This window comes from Pyrus communis, chromosome 17, assembly GCF_963583255.1.
Source record: "Pyrus communis chromosome 17, drPyrComm1.1, whole genome shotgun sequence".
In the NCBI taxonomy this organism is placed as follows: domain Eukaryota; kingdom Viridiplantae; phylum Streptophyta; class Magnoliopsida; order Rosales; family Rosaceae; genus Pyrus; species Pyrus communis.
In genome coordinates this window covers 12,198,176-12,225,474 of record NC_084819.1, presented here as the reverse complement: position 1 = coordinate 12,225,474, position 27,299 = coordinate 12,198,176, and the positions used below count along the sequence as shown (strand labels likewise).

Here is a 27,299-nt window from a genome sequence, read left to right as displayed (position 1 = left end):
CACAGAAACTGTCCAACCACGTTTTAACCTCAAATATCCTCAAAATCTGGCCCATAACAACTTGTTTAGAAGATCAAGACGTTCTGAACACATCTCCAAAAGGCCACGAACCCATCCGAGTTCCTCTTAGGCTCCAAAAATGCAAGTCAAGCCCAAAACGTCACTATTCCAGCACCGCGCATCACTCCTTTATTTTATTGCTAGAAAATAACCGCTTAGTAGAAAAATCTAATATTTTGATACGATCAAGCTAAATGACTCGCAATCGTCCTCCTGGAATTACTTCAAAATTCGTCCATTTGACCATGTTTTGCTCCAGAAGAAATCGAAAGTCCTATATTGAAAATACAATTCAAAGTATCAAAATTCTTCCAAAATATTAACTAAAATATACTAAGAATAGGCTAAAATATATAATGTGAAATTGACTCATCAATAACCATAGGCCTAGTCTAATGGTGTAGGCACCCATTGCGGGTATACCAAGTATGATCACCCCTAAAATTGGTAAGCCCCTTCATCGCGGATATACCAAGCAGGGCCGTCTCCTATAGCTCTAGGTAGCGATCACCCATCAAGGATTTACTAAGCATGATCACCCCTAGCATGCGTATGGTCCCCCATTGCAGATATACTAAGCGGAACCATAGGCATAGTCTAATCGCGCAGGTAGTGATCACCCATCGCAGATATACCAAGCATAATCACCCCTGAAATAAGTATGGTCCCCTATAAAAACAAAACGTTGCAAACATATTTATCAATCTTAAACTATTAGGGCTTTCAATTCCATTAGGATCGACATTACATAAGGTATAATAACAAAGGGCTTATTTTAGCCATAACACATGTACTCTTCACCAAATCTTACTTTAGCCCCCACACTCTATATTGACTCAATTTACCACCTGCACTCTTTCTTCGTGTCACACTTTAGCCCCTACACTCTGTATTGTCTCACTTTAACACATGCATTCTTCCTCAATATCCCACTTTTACCATATTTCATCAAATAATTAAAAAGAGCCATTAATTGTGCTAACGTGGCATGGACAATTTAGTTTTTTCAACTATGTTAGTAAGACCCATTGGTGAAAGAATGCGAGTTAAACTCAAACCAGGGTTTGATTTCTCCATACTAAAGAAAATACAGAAGACGAGAGCGATAGAGGTAGATTCTCCTTAAGAATCTCTGTAAAAGAACATTGAAATTGATTCGTAAAGTGAAATTCAACCTTCACTTCTTATATTTCAACCTTCATTTCTTATATTCAACCTTCTTTCTTATATTTTTCTCTTGATATGGGAAATCAAACCCTAGTTTGAGTTTAATCCATGTTATTATCCTTGGGTTCTACTAACATACCATGTCACATGCCACACAACCAACTTAATTGAAAATTTTAAATTGTCCATGTCACATCAACACAACTCATGTCTCTCTTATAACTTATTTGACGAAATATGGTGAAATAAGACATTGAGGAAGAATACATGTTTTAACGTGAGACGATATAGAACATATGAATAAAATGTGACATGAAGAAAGAATACCAATGATAAAGTGAAAGAATATAAATCATAGATATAAAAGTAAGATATTGCGAAGAATACAAGTATCATAACTAAAATTAAGCCGAACAAAAGATTGTATGGACTTATAAGGTTTGACATTACCCAAATTATGTGTCTTTTTTCCCCAAGAGTTATCAGTTGAAAATTAACTGAAAGCGGGTTACAATGATTCTTTTTCTTGTTACACAAGTAACCTAGTTTGGTACGAGGTTGGTGTTCGATCCGGTTACCTCGTGGTGTCAAAATTGTTACAGCACTGCTGGCAACAAATTAACGACCTCATTTATTTCATTTATTTTTTAATTTTTTTAATATCAACCTCCATTTTTTAATTTTGAAAATAAAAAGACAAAAAACCCAAAGCTCCCCTGTTCTTGGCCACCCGCCACCCGCCACCCGCCACCCGCCACCCGCCGCCCGCCGCCACCTCCTCCCGCCCCGCCCCCATCAGCTCTGCCTTCTTCCTCGACTTCAAAATCCTAATCGAACACATTCTTCGTTCCCCACGATCAATTGGTCGCATTTTTTTATTATATATTTTTATATAATATAGAAATGAACAGGTAAAGGCTCGATTTTCACAATGAGAATCCGTTTGGAACCGGGGCATGATTCAGGTACTCCCTCTCCGTCTCTCTTTGCATTACTGTGTGTTTGACTGCCGAGAATCTGCAGGAAAATGAAAGAAAATGCAATTAGGAATTGAATTTTCCCTGATACATCATTTTGCTTTCTCATTTGATCAATTTTGCGGGAAACACAGAAAAAAGAAGACTTTAATTTTGTTAATTTTTTTTTTGGTATTAATTTCTCAATTACGATTATATAACCACAGAGTATATGATCCAATGAGTTGGTTTTTGTTTTTTTCAATTATTTTAAAAATTAATTAAATGAATACATATTGAATTGTGGTTTATTTGATTTGTAAGGAGGTGAAAGGGACCTGGAGAAGGGGCTGGCGCAGCCCTCGACCCCAGGAGCTCTGTCGGAGCCGCCGTCGTCGCCGCACCCGTCGAGGCCGGCCCTGGTGGTTTCCAATTCCAGCAAGGCCCTACTGGTTTCAAATTCCGGCAAGGCATTGCTGGTTTCAAATTCCGGCAAGGCATTGCTGGTTTCAAATTCCGGCAAGTCTCTGGTCGTGTCGAATTCCGGGAAGCGCCTTGATCAGTTGGGGAGGAAGAAGTATGTGAAGCAGGTGACCGGGCGCAACAATGACACGGAGCTTCACCTGGCTGCGCGCCGCGGGGATTTGGCAGCGCTGCAGCAGTTTCTAGCGGAGATTGACGCTCAGATGGTGGGATCCGAGTTTGATGAAGAGGTGGCGGAGATTAGGTCTGCCATTGTGAATGAGGTGAATGAGTTGGGAGAGACGGCGCTTTTCATAGCGGCGGAGCAGGGGCATCTTGCTATGGTGGAGGAGCTTTTGCCTTACATGACGGAGGAGGGCATTTTGTTGAAGAATCAAATTGCGTTTGATGCATTGCATATTGCTGCAAATCAAGGGCACCAAGGTAGCCATAAAGTTAGATAATTCGAGCCCGAATTTGAATTTCGTTCTTGTTCTTATTTCAGTTGTATGATATCTATGTGTTTATGGGATGTTGAAATGGAGAAGTTTTTAGTATGACGGTCATTACTATCACATGGTGTTATTAATCCACATGTTATAGTATTGGTGAACGAAAGATCAGTTGTTTTTAATTCCCTTGTCGAATTTTTGAGTCCAGAGTTGGAATAGTGTTGTGTTATGTCCTTAACAGGTATAGTTCTTTTTGAGAAGTTTGTGTTCTGTTTTGTTTTAAACTTTTAGTTCAGGCACTGTGAGTTTTTTCTGCTCTGTTATTGGTGATAATCGAGTTTCAATATCGTATCACCTCAGTTCAATAACTACTAACCAGCTTTATGCAGCCATTGTCCAGGTGCTCTTAGACCATGACCCTGGGCTTAGCAAAACAGTTGGGCACGCAAATGCTACCCCTCTTGTGTCTGCAGCTACAAGAGGGCATACAGCAGTAGTTAAAGACTTACTATCCAAAGATTCAAGTTTGCTGGAAGTGGCAAAATCCAATGGGAAGAATGCATTGCATCTTGCTGCACGGCAGGGGCATGTAGAAATTGTGAAAACTTTGCTTGGAAGGGATCCACAACTAGCAAGAAGAACTGATAAGAAAGGACAAACTGCTTTGCATATGGCAGTAAAAGGTGTTAGCAGTGAAGTTGTGAGGTTGATTGTCGATGCGGATCCAGCTATTGTCATGCTTCCAGACAAGTTCGGCAATTCAGCATTGCATGTGGCCACCAGGAAAAAGCGAGTAGATGTATGTATTTCCATTGTTGGATCTTCAAGTTTTGACATGTCAATATAATCTTGTTCTATGATTGGATAGTTAATATTGACTTTATTCATTTTATCTTAATACGAGTTCCTTGTTTTGCTGAAAGTTTTTTTGATTGATCTGCAATTAACTATTAACTGATTTTGAGCTTGGTTTACATCTTTAGAAATTTAACTTCTCATTACGCTTGCAGATAGTCAATGTGCTATTGCTTGTTCATGACACAAATGTGAATGTTCTAACAAGAGACCAGAAAACACCCCTTGATATAGCCGAAGGACTTCCATACTCTGAAGAAATCACAACAATTAAGGAAACCTTGACACAATATGGCGCTGTCCGAGCAAATGAACTTAACCAGCCACGGGATGAGCTTAGAAACACCGTGACAGAGATTAAAAAAAATGTCCATAATCAGCTTGAGCAAGCCCGCAAAACCAACCAGAGTGTTACTGGAATTGCCACGGAGCTCCGGAAGCTACAAAGGGAAGGAATCAATAATGCCACTAACTCAGTCACAGTGGTTGCTTCACTCTTTGCAACAGTAGCTTTTGCAGCTCTATTTACACTTCCTGGTGGTGATCTTGACTCCGGGGCAGCTGTTATGTCAATCCAAGTGTCATTTAAAATTTTCATCCTTTTCAATGCTGTTTCACTGTTCGCATCATTGGCTGTTGTTTTGGTACAAATCACCCTCGTCAGGGGGGAGACAAAGGCCGAGAGGAGGGTTGTGGAAGTGATCAATAAGTTGATGTGGCTGGCCTCTGTCTGCACTACAGTAGCATTTATTTCTTCATCATATATAGTGGTTGGGCGGCATAATGTGTGGGCTGCAATCCTTGTCACAGTTATAGGGGGACTTATAATGGGGGGAGTTATTGGTACCATGACATATTACGTGGTGAAGACCAAAAGGATTCATAGAGTGAGGAAGAGAGAGAAGATGTCGAGGATTGGAACCAACTATTCCATGCATCACTCAGAGTCCGATTCAGAAGTGAACCGTGTTTATGCCCTGTGATCATAGTCTGGCTGGAACTAGCCTCTGGTTCTATGCCACATGGAGAAGAAAATCAACACAGGATTAGCTGATTCCGAATAGGTTCTAAGCTATAGATACAAAATTCAGGGACCTTGTAATAGCATCTGTGAATGGACTCGTTTGAAAGTGATTTTCTGGGTGTCTCAAGGATTAAGAAATTTTTCAGCAAAGCTGTTGATGTCCTTGAATCTTCAAAGGCAGCAAGTGAGATATATCATCTGTATATGATATGGCATATACATGGTACCAGTCCATTTGTAACTTGTATAGGTTTTTGTCAGTGGTGAGTTGCTATTCGAATTCTAGCAATAGGTAGTCACTGATTAGTTGTTCAAAATTTTGAACGACACTTTACTCGACACTGATAAGTGTCAATGTATCTGATATATGAATAAAACCTGAAGCATTACATGTGCATACAATCAGATGGTTGAGAAAAGAACGTATTAGGTCGATGTTGCTTGAACTTATGTATAAACAGAGTTTGCTGTGGATGCCTGTGGGGTACAGGTTTCCGTTTCTACTTTTCCCTCATCACATGTTTTTTCCACTCTAAATTGAAAAGTTGCTATATTGTATTGGGGACTTTCCTTCTACTACTGATGAGGGATTGCTTACGAATGCCGTGACTGTTCAAGTTATTGTCCATGCAGATGAGAGAAGCAGTGCTCCAATTAGAGGATTCGAGATTTTGACAACGTTTCTGCAGAAGGTACCATTTTCCTTCATCTCTCTTCATATTTTCTGGTCAATTTTGATAGAACTCATGAAACTACTGACCCTTTGGATGATTCAATATCAAATAGAAACAAAGGGTATGTTATTTGCACAATTTGATCGATATGCAACCATATTGTAGTGAGATTAGTCAAAAATAACAAGTTTTCGACATTTGGAAATTTGTGAGTTGATTGGTTGAACACACCAAAGATCTAATGGCTTTGTAGGATCATGTTCTTTACATAGAGTTCACGTACGATTCTATTTTTACTTTCTCCCAAGCTCGACCCTATTGAAAAGCTTGTACATTTTCTAAAGTTTGTTGCTCCCTTCCATCTTTCTGAGTTACCAGGATAAAAAATAAAAAAAAAACGTTTGCTTCAGTGTAATGAATCTGGCGGATGATGGAAGACTTTGACATCCTTGACTTGTTCGTTAGCCGAAGCTGGTAGCCAAGGGCCAAGGCATGCTTTCTTCCTCTAATTGACGTCTCTATCATCGTCAATGCGCGTTAGGACTGCGCTTAGAGATGACCCCATTTGATTAAACACATGTTTAGGTTGGGATGTATCTCAGTGAACGAAAAAACAATGCAGATATTCTGATGTCGATGTCAAGCAATCCAATTCATGGAACAGATAATCCATTATGTTACGTATATTTAGTTGTCCGCTAATTAAGATTGTGATTGGTTGGGATAACAAGAAGTGCTTTTGCTTTTGTTTTTGGTTGAATTATTGCAGGCTTTTGCTTTTCTGAGTGGCCAAGTACGGTCTTTCATCAGCCATCAGAGGAACCAGGTGCATCACGCGGTGCAGAAAGTCTTGAATCCGCGTGACTGTGGCCTCTGAAAGACAGTGAAGCTACTCGGTTGCACACTCTGTTCACTGCAACTGTTCCTTTTGTCTAAGATTTTCCTTTTGGGAAGATCAAAAGCCCGCTCTTAGTAACATTTGACAGAAAAAGTTAAAAGTGATTTTGGATTATGAAAGCACAACTTTTTTAGGAGATGTTTGATTGAAAAAGTTAAAAGTGATTTTAGATTATCGAAGCACTACATTTTTAGAAGAACTTATGAAGTGCTTCTCGGGAAGTGCTTCCAAATGCTTTTCATGAAAGACATGAATACATTAGCATGCATTAGGATGTAGTGCTTCATAATGATTCAACTAGAAGAACTTACAAAGAAAAAGTAGAATTTTGTGCGCTTTTTTTCGCAAAGCACTTTAGTTTTGAAGCTTCAACAATTTTTTTTTTGTGCTTGTAAACAAAAGCGTTGCAAGCGAAAATGCTTATAAGCAAAAATACATACTGCAAAGCACTTCTACATTTTACATGTTTCTAGCGATTCACATGGCATTGTCTCAAATTTTATCAGGAAATTAACATCGTTTCCACAAGAAACTCAACAGAACATATACTTCTCCATAAAGCATTTATGTAACTCGGAAAACCCTAATCCATATCCACAAAACGTTGAGAAAGAAAATGGTTTCTGTTACGTAGAAGCAAATTGAACAGCTATCAAAAACACCATTAAGCAGAGACTAATGGAGCAAGTTTGTTTTGATGGGGAAGCCTGATGGATCAAAAGGATGTGAGGGTTTCATATCACTTCATCTCAAAAGCAAAGCATGACTTTCTTTGTGTGGTATAGGTATTAGCTAGTACCAAAAAAAAAAAAAAGAGGTTTAAAGGATAAAGGCTAAAATTTCGGAAGTTGGTTTTGGTTTCAACGTCTTCCCAGAAAAGCTAAAATCCCAAAAGCCAAAAATATCTATGCTGGCTTTGCATGGGCTTATAAGAGCGTTTCTCAAGCAATTACTCAAATCTTCTACTTGAATTTAAATATAAGGCAAAATATCTCAAATGCACATAAGACTTAAAACTCATATTTAACTGAGACTCAAATTTGAATTTCAATATGAGATTTGAGTCTAAGGTGGAGCCCATGCCAACTAGGAAAAAATGTTATTCAACCAACAAAAATGAGATTTGAGTTTTGAGTCCAACCATCTTCATTGCACATAAACTGTTTAAAACTCAAATACAAAGTTTTGAGTCTAATGTTTTCTCCTCCAATGTAAAAACTCAAATCTTAAAACTCATTTTGAGTTTTAAAAGTCGAATCTTTGCATTGGAGAATAAAACGAAAATACATAAATCCACATCTTTTGAGACCCAAATATAAGAATATAGGTTAAAGTTTGAGTCTTTGCATTGAAAATGTAAAACTACCTTATAATGCAATTGATTTTATAATAAAACCTCGACTTCTTCACTAACTCACAATTAGAAAAGAAAAAAATTATGTAACGTTGCGCATCAGAGTTACTCTAGCCATAGACTTCGAGGTCATGGATGGTCAAATTTCCATACCTTGATACCAAAAACACGATTGGTCACTTTCCAAAACCAGTAAAATTCTAAGTGGAAATGGGAGGGTAAAAATGAAGGCCACCTGCTTTGCAATGAAGCCGGCTTCTCCTTTGGCTGCACACAAAACCCCCTCTCTTTCTTCTTCTTCTTCTTCTTCCATCCCTTGGCAAAGAGATTTTCAGAATGTTGAGAATACAGTCCGATACATCAGGTATTATAATACAAGTAGTTGAATACTTAAAAAAAAAAATTTCAATCACTTGTATTATAATATTTAATGTACCGCACCCGCACCCCTGTATTCCGATCACAAAAAGAATTTCTTCCTCAAGTGAATCTGTCAACGTTACCTTTTTATAAAGAGTTGGATTTAACTGGAGCTCCACTCGCTCAACCCTCCAATTGTTGGGCTCTCACTATTCGCACTTGAAACTTTCATACTTTCTGGGTCCTTCAAAGTAGTAAGAAGTTCTGCTCTGAGTTCTAACAACCCCCCAACTGCACAAAACTAGTAAGTCCATGCTTTTGTTTCATAAAGTTCAATTTGTTAAAATTAATTTAGTATTAAATGAGTGAGCTTTTTGGTATATACTTAGTGCCTAACTGTAGTTTTTAACTTTTATTGGATGGCTAGATAGATATGTAATTAGGCAGTATATATATTTGATTTCCCACTGCAGATACAGTTTCAACTTTGCTTCATTTTAACTTTCGTTCTCGTTTTTTGCCCTCTTGTAATGACGTTTGGATCATGCAAAGAAATGTGTATAGAAAGTTAGAGAGAGAGAGAGAGAGAGAGAGAGAGAGAGTGTTTGAGAATTGGGGTTTAATTTATTTGAATTATTCTGGGTGCAGGAGGAAGATGTCTGGGTGTGTGTTGTGGTTATCAAGGAACCAAATTTACAGATTTCCCACGTGCAAACTCATGGAGATTTAATCTTCTAGGTTGCCTTGTCTTCCATGGTGAAAAGAGAAAAAAAGCTTCAAATGTTAGACATACAGAAATGGAATTGAATACAAGGGAAGCTCCAGTGAGGCAGCAAAGCTTTGCTGGGAAGAAGATGACTAAGCAGTTGACAGGAAAGCGCGACAACGGTCCCTTGCATTTGGCAGCTAGAGCAGGAGATTTAGGACTGGTTGTAGAAATCATGTCTAATTGTGGGGAGGAGGAGTTGAACGAACTGTTGTCGAAACAGAATTATGCGGGTGAAACCGCCTTGTATCTGGCGGCTGGTTGTGGATATGTTGGTTTGGTTAAGGAAATGATGAAGTACTATGATGTTGGTGCAGCTAGTATCAAAGCTGGGAACGGCTGTGATGCATTTCACGTTGCTTCCAAGCAAGGGCACTTAGGTTAGTCTCTATCGATGTTTCGAATTTTTGTTAACCCTAATCTGTAATTGTTCCTTGAGAATTGCTATGCATAAGCTTAGACTGCATGCTGTAATCACAAAAGAAAATCTGGCTTCTTGCGTATACAGTTCGTACCTCATTTGATTTGTGAATTTTGTAGGAGACTAGGAAGGTTTTGTAAACCATGATTGAAATCGATAACATATAACTTATCAAGCGGATCATCTTAAATTGTTCTTTTAATGTTTCAGAGGTACTGAAGATCCTCATGGAGGCGATTCCAGAACTTTCAATGACCGTTGATCGCGCAAACACCACGGCATTGCACATTGCTGCAGCACAGGGACACACTGAAGTAGTAAGTTTTCTTTTGGAGACTGGTTGCAGCTTGATGTCCATAGCAAGAAGCAATGGGAAAACTGCCTTGCATTCTGCAGCAAGGAAGGGGCATTTGGAGGTGGTCCAGGCCCTCTTGAGCAAAGATACCGGAACTGCAATAAGAAAAGATAGGAAGGGCCAGACAGCTCTCCATATGGCAGTCAAGGGACAGAATGTCGAATTGGTGGATGAGCTAGCGAAGGCAAATCCTTCATCGATAAACGAGGTAGATAACAAGGGAAACACTGCCTTGCACGTGGCAACCGGGAAGGGTCGAGCTCAGGTAATGAAAGTTGTTAATTTGATTTATAATATGAAAATGAAAATCGAACTTCTTTAAGAGATCAAATGGATCAATGCGTGTTACTGAGTTTTCGATCATCACTTAAAGTTGAATTATCATGAATATGTTATTCAATTAGGCTTTGGAACGTGGTATTAAAATGGTTATTTGAATCAATCATATATTTAAGCCCCTGAGATTGGACTTTTACAGATTGTTCGAACGCTGTTAAGTTATAAGGGAGTGGCAAAAACCATCATTAACAGATCTGGAGAATCTGTTTTTGACACTGCTGAGAAATCTGGGCACTCAAAGATTGCCACCATTCTAGCAGAGCATGGGATTCAAAGTGCCAAATCCATGAAGCTGCCGACTTTGAACCCAAATCGAGAACTCAAACAAACTGTAAGTGAAATAAAACATGAGGTGCATGATCAGCTTAAGCAAACGAGACAAACAAGAAAGAAAGTGCATGAAATGGTAAAGCGGCTCGGCAAAATGCATTCGGAAGGGCTTAACAACGCAATAAACTCAACCACAGTTGTCGCTGTACTCACTGCCACTGTTGCCTTTGCTGCAATCTTCAGTGTCCCGGGCCAATACCCTGACCCTAAAAAACCTCTTCCTGATGGATTCTCTCCCGGAGAAGCAAACATTGCCCCCAAAACCAAGTTCATAGTCTTCTTCATCTTTGACTCATTTGCTCTCTTCATATCATTGGCTGTTGTGGTGGTTCAAACTTCTATTGTTGTCGTAGAGAGGGAGGCAAAAGAGAGGCTAATGGCAGTCATAAACAAGCTAATGTGGATGGCTTGTGTGATGGTTTCAGTTGCATTTCTTGCACTATCATATGTAATTGTTGGAAAAGAAGAAAAATGGCTGGCTGTTGGAGTGACAGCTATAGGGACAGTGATCATGGGAATGACACTAGGAACAATGTGTTATTGGATGGTTGTGCAGCGCGTTGAAGCATCTAAATATCGTTGTCACATTCGGAGATCATCGCTGAGCATCCACTCACGCTCACACTCAAACTCAAACTCACACTCTTGCTCTTTCTCAGAGATATCGGATTCGGAGCTTCTGAACACCGAGTTTAAGAGTAAGAAATTTTATGCAATTTGAGATGAAGATATCTTACATATAAACTGCCTGGCTCCTAATATGATTTTTGGGGCCTTATATATATATCGATGTAACATAATCTAAAGTATTTTCAAACATACAATGGCAGAATTCATTAGTCGTTTTCCAATTGAGATGGGGTGATAACTTTTTTGAGTTCTGTCATGTAGTTTTTCAATTGGATGTACCAAGAACATGTAATGTGGTGTCTCATTTGTTAGACAAATAAGGAATATGGTTGGAGTCCTTGTGTAATTGTATATAATATTATTATTGGAAGAATAAGCCGTCCTACAGCCGTCCTACCTTGTCCTACCTACACACTAGCCGTCCTACAGCCGTCAAGCCGTCAAGCCGTCCTACAGCCGTCCTACCTTGTCCTACCTACACACTAGGACGGCTACCTTGTCCTCTACAGCCGTCCTACCTTGTCCTACCTACACATTTGTATCATGTATATATATCCTTGTAATCTTGTAGAGAAAGATAATGAAAAATAAGCATTCTCTTCCATTTGCATTCTCTTCCATAAGCATTCTCTTCCATTTTTCCACATTCATGTATCAATAACAAATATAATTTTTAGCCTACATACCTTTTTCTACATGGTATACAGAGCAGGTTTATAACCCTAGCCCTAATTTTTTTTTTTTTCGGCAGCTTTCTCTGCCGTTCCCATGGCTGTTCGTGGCCCGTCCTGTCCCTCCTCTGCTCATCCTCCCCTCCACTGCACCTACTGCAATTTTGATTATCATACCCGAGACACATGCCATAAACTTCATGGCTATCCTGTTGGCCATCCCCTCCATGGCCAACCGTGGCGACCACCGCGCCGTGCCACTGCTTCCAGTTCTTCCCGCAGCCATGCACCTTCCAGTCCTCCCCGGCAGCCACGGTTTTCTGCTTCCCGGCCCCATAATTTCACCCAGGCCCATCACGTGCAAGGCACCCAGGCCCCCGCCTCCTCTTCTACTCCAGCGACCCACCAAGTGCACGGGACCCAGCCCACTTTGCATGACTTGCAGCTTGCCATGCCTGATCTCTCTGCCGAGCAGCACTCCCGTGTTCTAGCTGTTCTACGTGACACCACCACCCCTCCTCAGGCCAATGCCGTGCTCACTACTGATTTTGCCCAAGGTTTGTTACCTGTCACCTCTCGTCATGGTCAATGGATTCTTGACAGTGGTGCTACGGATCATATTACTTCTTCCGCTTCATGTTTGGTTAATCATTCTCCTTCACATTTGCCGCCTGTTTCTTTGCCTGGTGGTGCTTCCGCTCCCATTACTTTTACCGGCACTCTTCCTTTAAATTCCTCAGTTACTTTGAAGGATGTTTTATGTGTCCCTAATTTCCGAGTGGACCTTTTATCGGTTGGTAAACTTACAGATGGATTATCGTGTTCCATAACCTTCTTTCCTTCTTGGTGTGTTTTGCAGGACTTGGTTTCGAAGGCGATGATTGGTGTGGGTAAGCGACGTGGCGATCTGTATTACCTTGTGGCCCTTACCTCTTCTCTCCCCACCCGTCAACCTCTCTGCAACATCATTACCATCCCCTCCTCCCTCTGGCATAGGCGTCTTGGTCACCCCTCCTCCACTCGTTTGCAAGCTTTAGCATCTAGCTCTCTTAATTGCACTTTTGATTCTAGTCATATTTGTGATGTTTGTCCGTTGGCAAAACAAACTCGTCAACCTTTTCTTTTGAGTTTAATTTCATCAACTTTCCCTTTTGCTTTAATTCATTGTGATATTTGGGGCCCGAATCGTCAATCTTCTCTTTCTGGTGCTAATTATTTCTTAACCATTGTGGATGATTTTTCTCGCTTTACGTGGGTCTTCCTCATGAAACATAAATCCGACACTCAACAATTAATTAAGGATTTTTTTGCTTATGTCACTACCCAATTCCGCACTACCATCCAATGCATTCGTACTGACAATGGTGGTGAATTTTTATCTCTTCGTAGTTTTTTCTCTGATCATGGGGTGCTTTTACAAACTTCTTGTGTTTATACCCCCCAACAAAATGGCGTTGTTGAAAGAAAACATCGTCATCTTCTTGAAACCGCTCGCGCCCTTCGTTTTCAATCCCATCTTCCTATCAAGTTTTGGGGGGAATGTGTTCTTACCGCTACTTATCTCATCAATCGTCTCCCTACCCGTCTTCTCCATCATAAATCCCCATTTGAGGTTCTCTTTTCAAAAACCCCATCTTATGACCACTTCCGCGTCTTTGGTTGTCTGGCATATGCCACCTCTGTCACTCCCACCACCAAATTTTCCCCTCGGGCTCATCGTTGCATTTTTCTCGGTTATCCTCATGGACAAAAGGCCTATACCCTTTACGATCTCGACAATCACCGCATTTTCACTAGTCGAGACGTCATCTTTCACGAAAGTACTTTCCCTTATGCCGTTTCTCACCCTCCTATCCCATCCTCTTCGCCTACCCTACCCATCCCACCCCCTCTGGACTTTACATATAACCCACCCCTTCCTACCCCGACGCCTCACCCTCCTCCACCTTCCTTCCCTTCCACGCCTCCCACAGATTCCCTTGCTGCCCCATTACCCGTTCCTCCCCATGCCCCTACCCTCTCGGCATCCCCTCCTTACCCCCCCCCCCCCCGCGCTACTTCCTTACCTTTCACCCTTTTACCCACGGACATCCCTACCCCCCCCACTACCTACCAATCCTCCCCTTCCCCGCACCTCTTCCCGTGCCCATAAACCTCCATCCTATTTAAAAGACTACGTTTGCTCGCAGGTGATTCTGCCATCCCACCCATCTTCGACTTCGCAACCCGGTTCTACACAAGGTACGCGATATCCACTTTGTAATTTTCTCTCTTATCACCGTTACTCTCCCAGGCATTTTTCTTACATTAACTCTGTTAGTCGGACTGTGGAGCCTTCCTCCTTTGCCGAGGCTGCCACTGACCCCAATTGGCAACGTGCTATGACTGAGGAGCTTCAAGCTTTACATGCTAATGGTACTTGGACTTTAACTTCCTTGCCCCCTGGCAAAATTCCCATTGGTTGTAAGTGGGTGTACAAACTCAAGCACAATTCCGACGGCTCTATTGACCGCTACAAAGCTCGTTTGGTTGCTAAAGGCTTCACTCAGGCTGAAGGTATTGATTATCATGACACTTTTTCTCCTACTGCTAAGATGATTACGGTGCGTTGTCTTCTTGCTCTTGCTGCTAGTCAGTCTTGGTCTCTTCATCAACTTGATGTTAATAATGCTTTCTTACATGGTGACTTACATGAAGAAATCTATATGTCTCCTCCTCCTGGTCTTCGGCGACAGGGGGAGAATCTTGTGTGTCGCCTTCACAAGTCACTTTATGGTCTTAAGCAGGCTTCTCGCCAATGGTTTGCCAAATTCACTAGTGCCATCATTTCTGCTGGTTTTCAACAATCCAAAGCTGACTATTCATTGTTCACTAAAAAGTCTGGTATTTCTTTCACAGCTTTGCTCATTTATGTGGATGATATTGTGATTACAGGCAATGATGCTAGTGCCATTAATTCTCTGAAGTCTTTTCTCCGTGATCATTTTCGGATAAAAGACCTTGGTGATTTAAAATATTTTTTGGGTATTGAGGTTTCCCGTTCCAAACAAGGGATTTATATTTCTCAACGCAAGTATGCATTAGAGATTCTCAAGGACTATGGTTTTTTGGGAGCACGACCCATTGCTTTTCCTATGGATGACACAAAATTATCTGATAAAGGAGAACTTCTCAAGGATCCTGAAAAGTATCGACGATTAGTAGGTCGGTTAATATATCTCACTATCACTTGGCCGGATATCACCTATTCTGTGCATGTTCTAAGCCGTTTTATGCACGAGCCAAGGATATCTCATATGGATGCTGCGCTTCGTATTGTTCGTTATTTGAAGGCTACTCCAGGTCAAGGTTTATTATTTCGTTCTGACAACCAGACCAAGTTAACTGCGTTTTGTGATTCTGATTGGGCAGGTTGCCCTATCACTCGCCGTTCGACTACTGGGTATTGTGTATTCTTGGGCGGTTCTTTGATTTCTTGGCGGACGAAACGACAGAAAACCGTTTCGCTCTCTTCAGCAGAGGCGGAATATAGGGCCATGGCAGGTGCTTGTTGCGAGATAGTTTGGCTTCGTTTTTTGTTGAAGGATTTGAACATTCCTTTGGATGGTCCTTCCATTTTATTTTGTGATAATCAAGCAGCGTTACATATAGCTGCCAATCCTGTTTTTCATGAACGAACTCGTCACATTGAGATGGATTGTCACTTTATACGAGATAAGATTGTAGATGGCACAATAGAGACCAAGCATGTGGGTACGGCACAACAGTTGGCAGACTTGTTTACCAAACCTCTTGGGAAAGAAAAGTTTTCGGGTATGTTACGCAAGTTAGGAGTTCTTGACATCCACTCTCCAACTTGAGGGGGAGTGTTAGACAAATAAGGAATATGGTTGGAGTCCTTGTGTAATTGTATATTGATGCGTGATTTACTTGACACTCAAATTAAACCCTCGTTTGACAATTGTAGTAGAATGGATAAGTGAGGGATCGTTCTAGACCGGGGATTAGGAGGGCTTGCAAATCTCTTGGAAACTGACTCAAAAACGTAAAATAAAGTTTAAAACACTAAACTAGACTCAAAGAATGCAAAATTAAAGTTTAAAACACTAAGACAAACCAAAAACTCAAAATGCTTTAAAAACACAAACTAAATTGAATTCTAACTAAAATGAACATTAAAGCAAAAGGGGGATTGAGGTTTTTACGAAAATTGAAATAACGAAACAAGTTAATAAACTAGACAGAATGTAAATATGAAATTTATGGATGAATGCTAGCTAAGGGGTTCATCTCCATACATGTTACACTTGCATACAAGATTGATTCTCAGTTGGTCTTTCGATAAATTATGAAACTCAACGCCCCGGGTTAATTAGGTCCGCTTAAATTAACCGTCAAGTTCTCCTTAAGTTAATGAATTGGATGGGTTAGCGCAACGCAATTCACCACATTCTCCAAAAGTCCTTTACGTGAAAAGCACAATAAAGATACAATCAAAGATCATTAAGCATTATGAAAACTATAAGTGTTGACGAGGCATTCGTTACTATGGAATACGCATGAAACTTATGCCAAGAATTCGTTTAACGCGATTGTTTATAAGCAACCTCCACTACTTGTGAATATAAGTTCATAACGATTAGGTGAAATTCACTTATATTCTAGCGTCATATTTATGCATGAAAATTAAGCGCGCATTCTTAATAAACATTCATAAATAAGTTATCAATCAAACGGTTAAACAAATTGAATTCAAAACTTATGAAATTCCAACGAAAGGTAATCAAATCAAAATGCAAGTATAAACATTTATTTCGAATCACCCCCTAGCTAAAGGGGGGGTTTATTTCCTCATAACTTTGAAATTAAAGAAACACCTAAACATTCCAACAACTCAAACTTGAATTGTATGAACGTTTAGGCACTCTTCTCTTCCATTCCTCATACGTACAAAACAAAGAGAATTGAATTTAAACTTTGAAATCAAAGAAACACGTAAACATTCCAACAACTCAAACTTGAATTGTATGAACGTTTAGGCCCTCTTATCTTCCTCGTTGTTGTAGCACAAGGTCTAAGGTGAGGTTTGGGGGATTATGGAAATGGTAGAGGAGTGGTTTGGAGGGTTGGGAAGTGGTGGAAATGGAAAGATGGTTTTGGATTCTAAGGGGACTCACGGCAAAGAGAAGGAATGGAAGTGTTTGTGGTGTGTTGTGTTGTGAATGAGATGTTTTGAATGATGGGAATGCAAGGGTATTTATAGGAGGAGTGGAGATGTATATGGCTATTTGTTTAAGGTGTTTGTGTGGAGGAATGATGGAGAATTGCATGTGGAATGGCTGCAATGATGAAGAATGAAAGCTGGAAAATAAAAGGGAAAGCTGGAAATCTGAAAATGCAAATGGGAATCCTGAAATGCAAAGGTGGCCACGGTTTTGAGTGTGTTTTGTGTTGGAAATGCATGTGAATGCATGTGAATGTTGTTTGTGTGAAGTGTGTGTGGGTTAAAGAGTGAATGGTGGTGTAATGATGAAGTGTGATGGCTGAAAATGTCAAGGGAAATGCATGTGATTGCATGGCAAAGAATTTCAGGATGCATGTGTGTGTTGAATGGTTTCTTGGTGAGGGATGTGGAGTGGTTGAATGTGGTGCAATGATAATGTTTTGTGGCTGAATTGGTGGTGGAATTATGATGGGAGTGCATATGATTAAAGAGTGGGAGTGCATGTGGGTGAATGTGAAGGGAATGCATGTGTTGATGACTAGGTTAGTGGGTGGAAATCTGAAAATGGCATAAGGGAATGGGAGCTCACGGTTTTGAGTTGTTTGTTTGTGTGAAGTGTGTGTGAATGCATGTGAAGATGCTAATAAATAATGCATGTAGGGTTAGGAAATAAAATCATAACTTAAAGGGAGATGATTAAAGGGTGTTGAAAGGTTTGAAATGCATGTGTTGAATTGGTGGTTGAATGATGAAAGAATAAGTGAATGATTATGATAAGTGTATAATATGTTAAGTGATAAATGAATGATATGTTAAGTGATAAATGAATGATATGTGGTGAGTGATAAGTGAATGGAAGTGATAAGTGATAAGTGAATGGAAGTGATAAGTGAATGGTTTGATAAGTGAATGATATGATAAGTGAATGCTTATAATAAGTGAATGATATGATAAATGAATGCTTTAAGTGTTTAAAATAGGGAACAAAGCCCTTCCTTGCATGGCAAGGAAGGGAGACACAAGGAAACACACGACAATGTCCTAAGGTTGCAAGGAATGTTGTTTTTGTGTTCTAAAATGCGTAGGAGTCTTCAATGATGCTTAAACATGAGGTCTTTTAGGATTTAACTTTCCTACTTCAAGTCTTTAATTTCGTCCATCCTCTTGGCTCCAAGCATATGATATCCATTCCAATCTCTAATTTGCTCCAAAAGGCTCCAAAAGGCATCCTTTTGCATACCTTGCCCTTAGAACCTGAAAACACACAAAAGAAGCATAAAGGACTAAAATAACTAGAGAAACATAACGTAAATGCACGAGAACAAGCCATTTAAGTCGCATGAATATGCTCCTATCAAATACCCCCACACTTATCTTTTGCTAGTCCTCGAGCAAAACAGAAAGAAAAACAAAACAAAACCAAACGAAACAAAACAAGTAAAACACAACCTAAACCTTCCAACAACCGTCTTAGGGATTTCCAATGCACATGACACGTTAAAAATCATCATTCCCACAGATTTTAGTCATCTTCACACTTAAGTACATTCTTAATCATAGTCACCATATACTAGTTCACAATTAAGCATTTAAAACCATGTTTTGAATGTAGTAACATGCCTTAGAGAAATTGCTCAAATCCTTACAAGATATGCACTCGTTTTTCACACAGATTTTCTGACTACACACCCTACACTAGTTATATGTGAGAAGATTGATGTAAACATGTAGACGAACACTCACATATGTTATAACAAGGAAAGCATTTTCTGGATTTACGATAATGACATGAATATGATCTCATGAATGGAATGCTACTACTTAGAATGAGAACCAGTGATTCCATAAGCTCATATCAATTTCAAACTCCACATTATTGAACACATAACGATCAAGATAGAAGTCAAAGGGGTGTAACGGGGCTAAAGGTGTTTGGCTAACAAAGAAGGTATATGGAAAACAAAGGTTCTTAAAGAAATAGCGAGCAAAGCATTTGAATTAACGTAGAATTCACTTTTGAATGAAAACTCAACTTTTGAACAACAAGGGGGAACAAGCTCTCTTTTTTTTTTTTTTTTTTTTTTTTTTTCTTTCTTTCTTTTCTCTTTTTTCTTTTTCATATGTTTTTCACAAATTTTTTTTTTCTTCTTTTCTTTTGACTCTCAAAACATACAAACTTAAGAACAAACTTTTACTCCCCCACACTCATTTTCTTGCAAAATGTACTCAAAAGGAATTCATTTAAGTCATGCTCACTATCTTTTAAGAACAAGGGTACGGATGGTCCTAATCTAGGCTAGGTAAGGGGTGATATGGTTAGCAAAGAAAATAGGTTAAACGAGGCTCAACGGTGTTAAGACTTACAATATATACGAAATATGGGAAGTAAGGCTATTTGGCTATGGTGGCAACTACACAACTTCATCTTGATATATGTTATGCAACTCAATATCATGCTTTGAATGAAACGGATATAAGTTCTAGCATTTAGTTCTATCATGATACAATTGCATTCTAAGTAGCAACCAAGCAAGGAATAATGAGATCATTCAACAACTTTAGAAAACAAAGAATCACAGAAAATAACTCTCCAAAGAAGGTAATGGCTCGAGTCTCACAGGGTTGTAGCGTTTGTTTGAGTTCCTTCCTTCAAGCATGTTACAAAAACGAATTTTTCTTTTATGATTGCATGTGAAGTCATACATTATAACCATAACTAAGCATAAACCAAGAGTAAATCAAACTTTTCTCTATGTTTATAACTCTTTTTAACAGTCATGCAATTACAAACCAAATCCTTATCATTGTGTTGGAAGGTACCCTAAGACACAAACTCACAAAAACGACTCAAAACACTCTTTTTAGGCTTTTCAAAACAATTTTTCAAATTTTTATGTGCTTTTCGGAGTTATAAAAACAAAACATACTAAAACACTCTAAAACAACTTAAAAACACCTTAAAACAGCAAGGAACAACATTTGAAGTTATGGGTGATAAAATCCCACGAATTTGCATTAACAACATTAGTTACCCCCCCACATTTAAATCAAACATTGTCCTCAATGTTTTAAGCATAGATTCACACAAAACATAAGTAATCACACAAACAACAACTAAACATACTAAACATGGCAGAATGTAATTAACAAAGAGAAGAGTTTAGGGACGCAAATCTGGTTATGGAGTGTAAATTCCCTCTTCTCTTTGTTGATTGCATTGAGGCTTGATCTTGATGATTCCACAGGCTTACTCTTGAACTGGTTTCTGCCCATTGTTGATTTTCCTTTGTGCTACTTCTTGAACTGGGCAGCAGGATGGTTCTTTTGGTCTCCCCCGAAGGTCTGAGCTTACCCTTTTGGTCTGTTTCTTTGTTCAATCTTTCCAATTCGTATTGAAAAGGGTTGGAGGATAACTCAGCCTATGTTTGTCTCCACATGCTTCAATGTATCATTTTCACTTGCCTTACTCGCTCCCCTTTGCAGAAGTGGTCCCTTCTCCGGAAGTGTATCAACCGTTGAAGATGACTACTCGAGAGCAACGCTAGGTAAGCAATCAGGAATAGATTCCAGGCAGTTGGCTCCAGATCGGAAGATTGACTCCAAGTGCCGACTGATTGCTTCTTTTACTTTGCCATGCGAGTAAGAACAAGGACAAAGAAAAAGACAGGGAAAGAGCATGATATGAGATACTTTTGCTTTTGACCTTGATGATATGAGATACCTTTGCTTTGAAGAAGCGGTGGATGAATCAGCACATGCTTCAATCCGCCGTTTCCTCCTGGGTCATATGTACTCCAGGCATCTGGTATCATCTTTGGGGAAGAAGAAAGAATTGAGTATTTTGAAAGGCCTTGCTGGGAGTGCGCCCTCAGAGGTGAGGGAGAGTTGGGCATTTTCTTCAGGTTTGCCCTGCCATAAAAGACGAAGGTCGACATATATAGAGATAATATCAAGTGGTGGTACTTTTTACCCTTGTCGACAAACGTTTTGATCCCGCAATTCCGGCTTTTTGAAATAGTGGCGCCTCTTCGATCTTTGAATACGCCTCTTCGATTTCTGAGCAGGCGCCCCTTCGATTTCTGAACGACGCCCCTTCGCTTTCTGAACGACACGTGGTAGTGCAGATGCGGCTCCTTTTGACAAAGCTGCACGCGTTTTCTGAAAAGCAGAGAAAGCGTCGCCGAACTTTGCGCTTGTCGGCTAAAGATGTGTAGTTGCGATGATGGCCTCCACGTGTTTTCAGCTTTGTCAGAAATCTTTTGCCAAAGTTGAACGCGTCTTCTGAAAAGCCGAGAACGCGTCGCCTAAATTACGCCGGAAATTCCGGCTCTTTGAATCGGTGGACGCGTCGCCTTGGCATTTTATAGAGCTATCGATCACCGCCAATATACACACTCTGAAGATTTCCCATTCCTGAAACTCGACTCCGGCCCTTTGTGAAATTTTTAACTCCATCCACCCCTTCTCTTTGAACACTTTTGAAAAAAATGGCAAACTCATCGAACCTTAGCTTAGATTTGAGTCTCAGCAGCGATCCGGTTGCGCCCCGTCAAGGTAATGTATGGCGCCCTTCTTTTTTATCTTCTAACGGTCCTCTTTCAGGTGAAGACTCTGTGATGCAGGATGCCACAACAGCTACAATAGTAGCTAAAAACCTCCTCACTCCAAAAGATAGTAGGCTGCTGTCAGGACGGTCCGATGAGTTGGCCGTTCAAGAGTCCCTCGCACTTAGTGTTCAGTGTGCGAGCTCTGTGTCCAACATGGGCCTACGCCTGCTTGCCCGCTCCCGTCAGGTGGAATCGTTGATGGCAGAGGTGGAAAGACTTAAGCAAGAGATCCAGCAGCTTAAGTACGAGAATAGAAGTTTGCATGTGCTTGCAAATAACTATTCGTCGGGGATGAAGAGGAAGCTTGATGAGCTGCAAGAATCTGAGGGTCGAATTCACAGTGACCGTCAAAGGCTTGCGTCTTATCTCCAGAGGCACCTTTTTCCTGGGTCATCCAGCGCTTGGCCAAGTATTGAGGCCTGGAATGCTCTAGCTCCGATGCCTCCCGCTCCGATGGCTTCCGCTCCGATGCCTCCCGCCCCTATGCCTCCCGCTTCTGCGCCTTCCGCTTCTGCGCCTCGTAGTGGGGCTTCACGTAAACAACCTTTGTGAAGCTCCACCTTTCTCCATGTTTAGTATCTTTCTTTCAAATTTTTTTTTTTTTTTTTTTTTTTTTTTTTTTTTTTTTTATTAACATAAATAAAATCAAACGGCATGGAATTTATCTTTGAATGGGCGGTGATACTTGAAATGATCCGGTAATAGTTTAAATTCCATTTTGGGTGCCTGAATCATTAACCACATGTTAGTATAAAAGAAAATTGAAATTCGGGGAGGCGGCTTACCTGTGTGCTCCAAAATGAACTCCAGAATAAACACCCCTTCGAAAGTTATGACTTGTCCCGTGTCATAAAATCCAACTTCCTTGGGAATTGTGGTTTCAAATTTGTCCTCTTTGATGCCTTCTACATCTTCTCCAGCCACTACCTTCTCTTGAATCATTCTTCTTGGTGTACAAAGTCCTTTGAAGAATTCAACACCATCTAAAACTTGTTGTGTTGCACCAAGAATTTGAATAGCATTTTGCACCTTTGGGAAGGCTTCCACGATGTCCTTTTTACTCTCTTCTTGGTTGGGAATCAAAAACCTGCTAGGAAAAGGGACATTGGGTGGAATAACATCAAAATAACATGAAATTGGGACGTCCTTACTGGTGGTGGGTGGTTTAGAGGGCTTAGGGGGCTGCGGCAAGGGTTGTTCTACCCTTGCCGTGTGCATGTCTTCTTCCTCCTCCTCAATTAGCAGCTCTTCATCCACTTCTAGGCTATGTTTGGACATTTTTAGGTCAGCTCCAACCTCCATAGCACTTCCCAAAGTGATAGCATTATGGATTTCAAAATCTTCCTTCGAGTTTTCAATAGTTGAGTTGGAAAGTTCACTTTGCTCTTGAATTTGTTTCATGAACTCCATAATCTGCCCAAATTGCTCGTCCAATTTACCCAACTTCTTGTCTTGATTTTGTTCGTCCTGCGTCAAAGAGGTTAGTAATTGAAAATTTTTATCATTATCCATGGACATACTTGAACTTGATTGGAATTGTTGTGGGGGAGGTTGTGGTGGCTGCATAGGTGTTGTATTGAACTCCTCATATGGTTGCCAATATGCTTCTTGTTGAGCCTCATTGGCTTGATTTTGTGACCCCTGCGCCAAAGAATTTATTTCATTAAGAATTTGAATATAATCTACTGGCGAACTTGAATTTAATTGAGCATATTGCATATGAAGTTGTGGTGGCTGCATAGGTCTTGAATAGAACTCCTCATATGGTTGCCAATATGCTTCACGTTGAACTTGTTGATCTTCCCACCATATAGAGTTTGAATGATCCCTCCAATCTCTTTGTGGACATTGATTGGCTTGAAATCCTTGCCTATATGAAGCACCAAATGTAGGGACACTCTGCATTGTGGTCCTTTCGGCATACGGCGACAATTTAGAAGTAAGATTTGCCAATTGAGCTTGAATGCTAGCAAAATCCATATCTTACTTCTCTAGTACCTAAAAAGAAAGAGAACTAAATCAAAAATCAAAAGTAACAACAAACAAAGAAAACAACACTAAGTTAGAAACTAAAACGAAAACAACTAAACCAAAAAAAAAAAAAAAAAGAAAAGAACTAAGGGATTAGCAAAGTTGCTAATCCCCGGCAACGGCGCCAAAATTTGATGCGTGATTTACTTGACACTCAAATTAAACCCTCGTTTGACAATTGTAGTAGAATGGATAAGTGAGGGATCGTTCTAGACCGGGGATTAGGAGGGCTTGCAAATCTCTTGGAAACTGACTCAAAAACGTAAAATAAAGTTTAAAACACTAAACTAGACTCAAAGAATGCAAAATTAAAGTTTAAAACACTAAGACAAACCAAAAACTCAAAATGCTTTAAAAACACAAACTAAATTGAATTCTAACTAAAATGAACATTAAAGCAAAAGGGGGATTGAGGTTTTTACGAAAATTGAAATAACGAAACAAGTTAATAAACTAGACAGAATGTAAATATGAAATTTATGGATGAATGCTAGCTAAGGGGTTCATCTCCATACATGTTACACTTGCATACAAGATTGATTCTCAGTTGGTCTTTCGATAAATTATGAAACTCAACGCCCCGGGTTAATTAGGTCCGCTTAAATTAACCGTCAAGTTCTCCTTAAGTTAATGAATTGGATGGGTTAGCGCAACGCAATTCACCACATTCTCCAAAAGTCCTTTACGTGAAAAGCACAATAAAGATACAATCAAAGATCATTAAGCATTATGAAAACTATAAGTGTTGACGAGGCATTCGTTACTATGGAATACGCATGAAACTTATGCCAAGAATTCGTTTAACGCGATTGTTTATAAGCAACCTCCACTACTTGTGAATATAAGTTCATAACGATTAGGTGAAATTCACTTATATTCTAGCGTCATATTTATGCATGAAAATTAAGCGCGCATTCTTAATAAACATTCATAAATAAGTTATCAATCAAACGGTTAAACAAATTGAATTCAAAACTTATGAAATTCCAACGAAAGGTAATCAAATCAAAATGCAAGTATAAACATTTATTTCGAATCACCCCCTAGCTAAAGGGGGGGTTTATTTCCTCATAACTTTGAAATTAAAGAAACACCTAAACATTCCAACAACTCAAACTTGAATTGTATGAACGTTTAGGCACTCTTCTCTTCCATTCCTCATACGTACAAAACAAAGAGAATTGAATTTAAACTTTGAAATCAAAGAAACACGTAAACATTCCAACAACTCAAACTTGAATTGTATGAACGTTTAGGCCCTCTTATCTTCCTCGTTGTTGTAGCACAAGGTCTAAGGTGAGGTTTGGGGGATTATGGAAATGGTAGAGGAGTGGTTTGGAGGGTTGGGAAGTGGTGGAAATGGAAAGATGGTTTTGGATTCTAAGGGGACTCACGGCAAAGAGAAGGAATGGAAGTGTTTGTGGTGTGTTGTGTTGTGAATGAGATGTTTTGAATGATGGGAATGCAAGGGTATTTATAGGAGGAGTGGAGATGTATATGGCTATTTGTTTAAGGTGTTTGTGTGGAGGAATGATGGAGAATTGCATGTGGAATGGCTGCAATGATGAAGAATGAAAGCTGGAAAATAAAAGGGAAAGCTGGAAATCTGAAAATGCAAATGGGAATCCTGAAATGCAAAGGTGGCCACGGTTTTGAGTGTGTTTTGTGTTGGAAATGCATGTGAATGCATGTGAATGTTGTTTGTGTGAAGTGTGTGTGGGTTAAAGAGTGAATGGTGGTGTAATGATGAAGTGTGATGGCTGAAAATGTCAAGGGAAATGCATGTGATTGCATGGCAAAGAATTTCAGGATGCATGTGTGTGTTGAATGGTTTCTTGGTGAGGGATGTGGAGTGGTTGAATGTGGTGCAATGATAATGTTTTGTGGCTGAATTGGTGGTGGAATTATGATGGGAGTGCATATGATTAAAGAGTGGGAGTGCATGTGGGTGAATGTGAAGGGAATGCATGTGTTGATGACTAGGTTAGTGGGTGGAAATCTGAAAATGGCATAAGGGAATGGGAGCTCACGGTTTTGAGTTGTTTGTTTGTGTGAAGTGTGTGTGAATGCATGTGAAGATGCTAATAAATAATGCATGTAGGGTTAGGAAATAAAATCATAACTTAAAGGGAGATGATTAAAGGGTGTTGAAAGGTTTGAAATGCATGTGTTGAATTGGTGGTTGAATGATGAAAGAATAAGTGAATGATTATGATAAGTGTATAATATGTTAAGTGATAAATGAATGATATGTTAAGTGATAAATGAATGATATGTGGTGAGTGATAAGTGAATGGAAGTGATAAGTGATAAGTGAATGGAAGTGATAAGTGAATGGTTTGATAAGTGAATGATATGATAAGTGAATGCTTATAATAAGTGAATGATATGATAAATGAATGCTTTAAGTGTTTAAAATAGGGAACAAAGCCCTTCCTTGCATGGCAAGGAAGGGAGACACAAGGAAACACACGACAATGTCCTAAGGTTGCAAGGAATGTTGTTTTTGTGTTCTAAAATGCGTAGGAGTCTTCAATGATGCTTAAACATGAGGTCTTTTAGGATTTAACTTTCCTACTTCAAGTCTTTAATTTCGTCCATCCTCTTGGCTCCAAGCATATGATATCCATTCCAATCTCTAATTTGCTCCAAAAGGCTCCAAAAGGCATCCTTTTGCATACCTTGCCCTTAGAACCTGAAAACACACAAAAGAAGCATAAAGGACTAAAATAACTAGAGAAACATAACGTAAATGCACGAGAACAAGCCATTTAAGTCGCATGAATATGCTCCTATCATATATAATATTATTATTGGAAGAATAAGCCGTCCTACCTTGTCCAACCTACACACTAGCCGTCCTACAGCCGTCCTACCTTGTCCTACCTACACATTTGTATCATGTATATATATCCTTGTAATCTTGTAGAGAAAGATAATGAAAAATAAGCATTCTCTTCCATTTGCATTCTCTTCCATAAGCATTCTCTTCCATAAGCATTCTCTTCCATTTGCATTCTCTTCCATTTTTCCACATTCATGTATCAATAACAAATATAATTTTTAGCCTACATACCTTTTTCTACATCATTCACTTGCTAGATTTCATTGCCAAGATTGACGCATGAATTGGATGGGATAAAGATTGTTATCATGGCTAGGGAAGCTCCAATCTAACTAAGGTTTTAATTAGAGCACAACTTGGTGTTGAAATGACTGGGATGTGGAGTGAATAGCCTCTCTCACACCATGTCAACAATGTATATAACTTCTCTGCCAGTGGTACATGGGCCGATGTACAATGGTGTATAACTGCAGTTGTGACAACTTTGTACCGAGTCGCCCTTTACTAGAAAAGAAAACATCACAATATGCAATGTTTTCAGTTACAGAACACGCACTCACTATTTCCCCTCTACCATCCTTGTAAGAAAGTTTTGTTCATTCTAACCTTTTTCAACTAAGTAGTGTCATTCACACATCTATTTTTACTTATAACACACCTCTCTCAATTTCGGCCGTCAATTGAATGAATTGAAGAATACTAATGAAAAAAAATTAACAAGAGTATGTACATGTAAACATAGATGTATGAATGTCATTATCCCTTCAACTAAGCTTTAGGCAAAGTTGCGTATTTCGCCCACATTCAGTATTACTCCA

At 39.6% G+C, this 27,299-nt stretch overlaps 2 protein-coding genes across 3 annotated transcripts; both read left to right on the top strand.

Annotated features, from left to right (window-relative positions):
- Positions 1-2,158: 2,158 nt before the first annotated feature.
- On the top strand, positions 2,159-5,255 carry LOC137722018 (ankyrin repeat-containing protein ITN1-like). Its single transcript, XM_068461025.1, has 4 exons — positions 2,159-2,192; positions 2,508-3,089; positions 3,487-3,896; positions 4,108-5,255. The coding sequence occupies exons 1-4, from the start codon at positions 2,159-2,161 to the stop codon at positions 4,933-4,935; spliced, it is 1,854 nt and encodes a 617-aa protein (XP_068317126.1). The 3' UTR covers positions 4,936-5,255.
- Positions 5,256-8,459: 3,204 nt separating this feature from the next.
- Positions 8,460-11,665, top strand: LOC137723518 (ankyrin repeat-containing protein At5g02620-like). 2 transcript variants are annotated; one of them, XM_068462718.1, is made up of 4 exons: positions 8,460-8,566; positions 8,911-9,408; positions 9,660-10,069; positions 10,283-11,665. In XM_068462718.1, exons 2-4 carry the CDS (start codon positions 9,060-9,062, stop codon positions 11,192-11,194), a joined length of 1,671 nt encoding a protein of 556 aa, XP_068318819.1. In that variant the 5' UTR covers positions 8,460-8,566; positions 8,911-9,059; the 3' UTR covers positions 11,195-11,665. The 2 variants fall into 2 exon arrangements, with proteins under 2 accessions (XP_068318819.1, XP_068318822.1); XM_068462721.1 differs by lacking the exon at positions 8,460-8,566 and having other exon boundaries at positions 8,797-9,408.
- Positions 11,666-27,299: the final 15,634 nt, after the last annotated feature.

Bases quoted from the DNA above. Each gene is read 5' to 3' on its own strand.
- LOC137722018 (XM_068461025.1), top strand. From the start codon at position 2,159: ATGAGAATCCGTTTGGAACCGGGGCATGATTCAG. The intron at 2,193-2,507 runs GTACTCCCTCTC...TTGATTTGTAAG, and splicing joins GGAACCGGGGCATGATTCAG to GAGGTGAAAGGGACCTGGAG. The intron at 3,897-4,107 runs GTATGTATTTCC...TTACGCTTGCAG, and splicing joins CCAGGAAAAAGCGAGTAGAT to ATAGTCAATGTGCTATTGCT.
- LOC137723518 (XM_068462718.1), top strand. From the start codon at position 9,060: ATGGAATTGAATACAAGGGAAGCTCCAGTGAGGCAGCAAAGCTTTGCT. The intron at 9,409-9,659 runs GTTAGTCTCTAT...TTAATGTTTCAG, and splicing joins TTCCAAGCAAGGGCACTTAG to AGGTACTGAAGATCCTCATG. The intron at 10,070-10,282 runs GTAATGAAAGTT...GGACTTTTACAG, and splicing joins CCGGGAAGGGTCGAGCTCAG to ATTGTTCGAACGCTGTTAAG.